Genomic DNA, 7,806 nt, shown 5'->3' with positions numbered 1-7,806 from the left:
ATTAAACCAAAATTAGGCGTCTGTCAGTAATTTTAAAGTCTGTACTAAGATTATTTACGTCGAGATACTTAGCTATTTTTTTAAGAAATGACGGCGGCATTTTGAATTTAGAGAGGTGCCGGAAAACCGCCCTTGGATCACATGCATACACGTTGTTGTAGTGATAATAGGTAAATCTCATTCCGTCTGTCAGTCAATTTTCACAGTCTGTACGAAGATTATGTAACCGACATATCCAGCCTTTTAACGAAATGACGCGGCCATTTTTTGAATCTAAGTTGCGGCCGAAAACGCCCTGATCAGCATCATGCGGTGTCTGTATGAAATAGTAACCCAAAGACGTCTGTCAGTCAATTTTCGAAGTCTGTACAAGATTATTAACCGGATAGTAGCTATTTTTTAAGAAATGGACGCGCGGCCATTTTTGAACAATATCGCGGCCGAATGGTTGTAGGGCTCGCGGTGTTTTCCTGCTTTTAAATGAAAGAGCATACAAAGTTATGCAAGTGTACACCACATTTCTACCTTTTTCACATTTGAACGATTAGATGATATTCGACCTAAGTCCTGATCTGTACTATATTTGTCATAGCGCATATCAAAGACGGATCGGAATTGCAGTCTTTAAATGACATAGGAAGATCTGATGCTGAAGGGATGAGTGATAGCGTGGGTATTCATATAGTTTTGCCAGCTGCTAGTCCATGTAGATGGCGACGGTCTAATGACGTGTGCATGGAGCTGTTTGACGGATAACGTGTTTCCAGCTGGTGATGTTGGGTGGGTCGAAAACTCGAGGCAATGATGGGAAGAAAACCGAAGTTTACCGATAAGTTTGTGTGTGGTAAAGCTTTGCGTATTAAGGAATCAAGAAATCCACAGGAAAATGGGCAGCTTCGTTGACAGTTAGAGCGAGTCCGACAGACGCCTTCAAAAAAAGGTTGGGGCGACTCAAATTTAATTACATTGTAAAAAATATCAAATTGATTATTTTACTTAGACCAATGTGGTGTGATTTAATCGGAACTGGCAAAACTGTAAACTGTGTTTGTGTAGGCATCTACGAACTATGATTTGTTCATTCAAGGAAACAGGCATATTGAGATTCGGAATACGTCTACCCACAGTGCGAGAGATAAAGGTATTTAACGTGTATTAACTTAACTACAAATTTTCTGCGTCAAACTCCAACCGAACGTAAGATGTGGTGGAGGCACATTTGTCGGATATTGACATATTATCCCAGGGAGTCCTCATGAGAGGAATTCCTTAACTTAGAAATAACTTAGCCTAATAAAAATCTGCTGTTTGCCCTTTTAAGTATAACATTTTAATAAATATATTTTAATATGCATATATATTTAGATGAAAGAAAGAAGTTGCGCGCCTAACGAGAAATAAATGCTTTTTTTATTTACGGCCGCTGTCGGAGTTTTCAAAACTCACGACTCCTAGACGTATGAGGACGCGGCTACCCCTATGGGCAGCAATGCGCCACAGCCAACCTTGCCAACGGACGCAGTACACATTGTATAATCGTAGTCGTCAATACAGGTATGCTATTTTACGCATGTTAATAATAAAACGGGCTTCGAATTTGAACTTTATCCTGTTTTCATCATTGGCAAAGTGCGCAATATTACTCTATGAGTGTAATGCATCGCTTACAAGTCAAGCAATTTTGAAATCATCGGCGAGCAGATTCAGAGACAACATAGCTCCACAGCGCAAGCTGTCTAACAGAACACGTACTACATTCGTACGTAGTGACGCTCGATCGATATACGCGGTATGTATCTGGGTACACCAGTGTTAAATAAAGCGGCTTAAATTCAACTTTATCTGTTTTCATCGTTGAAAAGTGCGACAATATAGCTGATTGGGTGGTAATCTGCATCGTTTCAGTCAGAGCAGTTTGGAAATCATCCGGACCGTTATTCAGTAGAAATAGCTACCAAAACAATGGCTTTTCCTTTCATAGTAATACGATTGTTATCATGACTATTGTTATCATGTTTATTTTACCTATTTATGAGCCTGCCCTAGTCAATAACAACTGCTCGGACTTGTTGTCGAAGTCCTCTGGTAATGTCAATTTAATAAAAAATCAATTGAGTGTGATTTTCCAACTGCATTAATGTGGCCAATTCTCATTTCTGACAGCATGCAATAAATACTGAACAGTATGCACATGCATCGCAATTGTTAGATGAAATTAATTTGTTTAGGACAAGAAACCAAATGAACTATATTGTTTAATTGAGAAACAGCTAGGCATATTGATATTTCGGAAAACTTATCTTAAAGTTGCGCAGCGAATAAACGTATGAAACTGAGGGCTAGACCCGTTACACCCAATACGAAACCCGAAACCTGAAACGCCACTGAACTGAAACGTGAAGATGTGGTGAGGCAAGCGTGCTACCCTACTGGCATCCCAGCGCCGTACGCAAGCTGTTTTTTGTAAACACACCGTTACTACATTGTAGTGCGTCGATTCGTATATGCCGTATACGATATCGTAACACATCAGTGCTTAAATAAAACGGCTTCAAATTCAACTTTATCGGTGTTTTCACCGGTTAAAAGATGCGCAATATCTACTCTAACTGAGTGTAATGCAATCGTTCTACAGTCAAGCAATTTCAAATCAATTCGAGCATGAGTTCAGAGAAACATAGCTAACAAAAAATGGATCTGTTTCCCTTTTAGTAGATATATTATCGAATATTACTATATCATAATAATTATAATAATAGTATATCTAATAATAAGTGATGATTCGCATTTTTAAACATACGTGACTTTACATTAATCTCTCTAGATCGTTCACTTACGTTATGCTAGGCTTTGAATTATTCTTTGCATCTGTATAGTTGTTAATTGTATTGTTTTGTTTCAATGTATTCGGACTTTCGCTAAGAACTTCCGGGTTTGCTTGCCGTAGAAAATGGTTTATCCACATGTAGGCCCCTACTTCCTTGTTTATGCATATGAAATTATATACTAAATTATATATTATTATTTAATTATATATATATATATGCGTGGGTGCGTGCGTGCGTGCGTGCGTGCGTGCGCGTGCGTGTGTATACTCTAATAAGCGGCTGCTTCCTTGATTTTTTCCTAGGCGCTCCCACATTCACAGACGGCGCCTGTGACGACGCCGTTGGTTATTGCCTGAACGGCGGCACGTGCATAGACACCATACCTACGTGTCACAAGTGCAATTGCGAAGCCGGATGGATCGGCGTTGACTGCGAAATTAATGACCCGTGCCTGCCTAACCCGTGCCAAAACGAGGGCACTTGCACGCTGCACCCTGCCAACGACGGCACGTACCAGTGTGACTGTCCGGCCGGGTACACGGGCGACAATTGCGAGCAGTCCGCCTGTCTGACCTACCCCTGCGTTAACGGCGATTGCCATCTCGTACCGGGAAGCGAGACCGAAGCGACGTGCATTTGCTTCGAGGGTTGGACGGGCGACGATTGCTCCGCCAACGACCCGTGCGATCCCGACCCGTGCGAGAACGGTCAGTGTTTGGCGAAGGGCGGCGCCTACACGTGTCAATGCGACGCCAACTACGTCGGAGTAAATTGCAACGTCGAGAACCCATGTCTACCCATCAACTCCCCGTGCGCGCACGGAAACTGCGACCTCGACGACGAATTTCTCAACGTGACGTGCATCTGCGACGAAGGCTACACAGGGGAGGCGTGCGACATAAAGGAAGCTTGCAGCGACGTGCACAACCTCTGCGGCGACTTCGGAATATGCCGACAGAACGACAGCTTTCCGGACGTGTTCACGTGCGACTGTTTCGATGGGTACGTGGGTGCGCTGTGCAATGTCAGCGACCCTTGCAACGGAATCGATTGTAACTACGGCGTGTGTGAGGTTGCGGAGGACGACCCGAGCGAATACCTGTGCGTATGTGAAACTGGCTATACGGGAGAGCACTGCGAGATAGAACTAGGTAGGTGCAGTGCCCCGATGTCTCGTGAACGGGGTGTCCTCTCTGACGTTACATTTGTGACGGCATCCGACCGCAGACGCGCGTTGCCGGTCAGTTTTTGTTTTTTCCGTGTGATCATTAATATGAGGTATACGTGTGCATATCTCAGGCGGGCTACACGGGTGACCACTGCGAGACAGAACTAGGTAGGTGCGGTTCCGCCGCAGGCACCTGGAACGTTTCGATAATGAAATGCTGTTAAATGAACACGATATGTATTCACTACCAACGTCTTAATGTTTCTCTACTCTATTTCGCCTATTATCACCAATAGTTTTCTTGTAAATGCCGTTCAACTGCTGCTCTGCAATACACAAGTATTATTACACAATTATTTTATTACTGAAACGTTCCAAGTGCCTGTGTGCCCTTCTCGCGAACGGGCGTCCTCGCTGACGTCACATTTATGACCAAAAAAATAATATTGTCGGAAAAAATTAAAATGGAAATTTGTACAGTTTCACAGATACGTATACTGTTGGGTACTTACTATACACACTATACCTCCAACAGAATTGACAACGCCGATTACAGAAGTGACATCGTCTATCACAGACACGTCAACGCCGGTGGAATCTTCAACTCCATTGGACGGGACTGAAAATATGACCGATAGTACATCTGACGGCTTTACCAAACCAACTGAAGTAGGTAGCGCTACGAAAGAATACAATTTCTGAGATTTTGCGCAAGGATTTTGTTAGCTTGTAGGTTAATTTCGTGCTGTGCGTATTGAATTGCTAATAATATTGTAAATATTTTTGGGAAAGTTCACTATAATATCTATGACGATTTGATACTGTTGGAAATGCTATAATGGCTCGGACATTATTCGACTTGTATTCGACCACAGAAGTGACAACGCCGACCAGTGTGTGTGTGTGTGTGTGTGTGTGTGTGTGTGTGTGTGTGTGTGTGTGTGTGTGTGTGTGTGTGTGTGTGTGTGTGTGTGTGTGTGTGTGTGTGTGTGTGTGTGTGTTGTGTTTGTATTTATTTATTGTTTTAAATTCATAGCCGGTGACGACACCAGACCAGACGACAAGGAAGTGACGCGATCCGCGCACTTGCTCGGTGCTAACGTACATACCGCCATGACGCACAGACCTGCACACGCCGGCTCAAGCCGAGCGACACGACGACTACAAGTAATGCAAAAAAGAGCTGGAAGATATGGTTCGTAAATAGGCCCACGAGTGGCAAATCTTCGTGATCAACGAACAACCGCCCAGACTAAGTGTAGATCTACGATGTTTGCGAGGGAGCAGTGATTACGTATAGTATTGTATTCTCAATTCGTTATGTGGCAGCGAGAAAAGTCACTGCGCTATTCTGAACAATTTTCAGTTTCGATAATGTCTATGAGTATGAGACAAGTCATATTAATAGATGACTATGAAGACACGAGAAGTCATCGATTCAGGTAATGTTTGAATATACATTAGTTATCTACGTTATATAACGTTTTTGAAATTGCCAAATTAAATCTAGTAAATATAAAAAATATAATTAAATAATTGAAATAATAAAGGATTTTTAATCGATTGATATTCATGTCAGATGTTGCTATTTATCGAATTAGCGTTAGGATAAAGATCCTGATCGAACTTTGTCAGTGTCATGGCTGCCAATAATTATCGTGGTTATTTATTATCAAAGTGTGACGCTTCGCTGAGTGGAGGAGGAGGTGGCCGTGCGGCAGCGCGCTCCCGTCGATAACGACAACAACATGCAGCCTGCAGCCGCTGGACGTTGAAACACCAGGTATTGCTAAAACAGGCCGAGTTGATCGAACGGATATACCGCAGCAGCTCCCTGGCAGTGAGATGTTTTGCCGGGCAACTCGTGTTGGCGATGGAACTCGGGAGCAGTGGCAGAGTACTGACTCAGCTTTACATATCGAGTAAAGACGTCAAACTCGCAATTTTGATGACGACTCGTAAGAAAAGCATGGAGTTCGTAGTGCGATAATGAAAGGTGAGCTCACGACGCACAACCTTTGATCTCCGCACAACTGCACAGTGCATCCCTGATGTCCCGCTTCTGATATTTTGTCGATGTAATAAGAAAAATTCGATGGCGAACAGTTTTACAAATATTTATTTCATTATTAACTATTAAATAGGTCACCCAATGCTCGTTACTGCATTTTGGCTCCCTCGTCTTCCTGTAAAATCGTGAAATCGTTTCGCTACGTGCCCCTGTAAGTATTTGCACTGTCGGTAAAATTCGTTCGCGGCCCCACTGTCGTAAATATATTAAATTACCGTTCGTACTACTAATAATAAGATTGTGCATGCCTATACGATAGGTGTTTGTAATTTCAGCCCGCAGTAAGAGACAGCCGAATTTTTCAGCATGGGCGATAGTCCTGTGTTCACTCCTCGTCTGCTTCATTCATCGCTTGTCATTGTTTGCTCCTGAATCGTATTGGTAAACTAATTCCCTTTGGCCACGTTTTAACTGTCCCGCCAACGAGTCTGAAACTCACTGACAATGAGTCTGAAGGCTACTGCCACTGAGTCTGAAGACTAGCTGCCAGTGTGATGAGTCTAAAATCCACTGCAAATGAAGTCTGAAAACACTGGAAATGGGAATCTGAAAAACATTGCAAATGAATCTGAAAAACACTGGCAATAAGTGTGAAACCCACTGCCAATCACAGCACTTGAAGCGTTTCAAATAAAAATATGCATGAATAAATAAATACGAAATTTATTAGCTACCAGAGAGTGTGCGTTGAGGTGCGGCGTACTCTCCTTCACCTATTATTGCCGACAATATAGGCGTTTGCTTGCAAATGCTCCAGCCACTGCCATCACCCAGGTACCGACGCACCTGGCTGCACGCTATTCGGCAGTACTGACACTTTACCACATAAATTTAGAGCTATATTTTCTAACCGTAATATAATATCCTAAACTATCCTAACTAGTAGCTCACCTACTTGTACCTATTGTACCTACTTGTATATCTAACGTAATTATAACCTCGTTACAGTCCAACCTCGTTTATAATAACTCGTCATATATAACTCTATATCCATCTAATATAGAGGCTAATCATACACTCTATATTTATGTGTATGTGCAGTACTGCCAGTAGCGTGCAACAGCGTTCGTGGCGTAGCTGTGTAAATGCAGTGGCTGGAGCATTTGCACACGGCTTGTCGCGAATAATAGGTGAATAGAGAGTAGAGAAACCTATTAAGATTTGTAAGTAAATAGATTTGTATTATTTAGCATAAACTATTTTAGTTGAACACGCTCCAAATGCCTGTGGGTGGCCAAAGAGTTGAAACCGAGCGCGCCATGAATCTGAAAAACACTGCCTGTCCCGAATTCCTGATTCCAACTTGTTTGCATTCCTAACTAAAAAACATAAATGGTAAAACCTCATAACGATTTTCCAGTTCTGCTCAAATTACCAGTCGCCGCTGGGGTGGCGAGTGTTTCCAGTGCCACGAAGATGCCACGTCCTTTAATTTCCGAAGCTTCCCTTTAATCATAAAATGAAGACGAGTGACTGTCATTCATTCCAAATACGCCACCACTAGCTACTGTCAGTTACTTCATTTGCTCTCATGCACGCGATCAACGCGATATAATATGGGAGATGATATATAATATATATATATAGAGAGACGAGAAAGAGAGAGGAGAGAGAGAGAGAGAGAGGAGAAGAGAGAGAGAGAGGAGAGAGAGAGAGAAGAGAGAGAGAATAGATAACCGGGTATATTATTATGTTACTAATATAACGTTATATATATATATATATATATATATATATAT

At 42.3% G+C, this 7,806-nt stretch overlaps 1 protein-coding gene across 1 annotated transcript; it reads left to right on the top strand.

Moving 5' to 3' along the window:
• Positions 1-3,130: 3,130 nt before the first annotated feature.
• On the top strand, positions 3,131-5,106 carry LOC106818566 (fibropellin-3-like; the record flags this gene model as incomplete). The annotated part of the gene is made up of 3 exons (XM_014823264.1): positions 3,131-3,979; positions 4,532-4,665; positions 5,033-5,106. Coding segments are annotated over 3 exons (1,019 nt in total), but the record flags the coding sequence as incomplete, so codon positions are not given.
• Between the last annotated feature and the right edge of the window lie 2,700 nt (positions 5,107-7,806).

Source organism: Priapulus caudatus, unplaced genomic scaffold (assembly GCF_000485595.1).
Source record: "Priapulus caudatus unplaced genomic scaffold, Priapulus_caudatus-5.0.1 Scaffold2342, whole genome shotgun sequence".
Lineage (NCBI taxonomy): Eukaryota > Metazoa > Priapulida > Priapulimorpha > Priapulimorphida > Priapulidae > Priapulus > Priapulus caudatus.
Note: the sequence above shows the minus strand (reverse complement) of the source record. Positions and strands in the feature narration are given on the sequence as shown.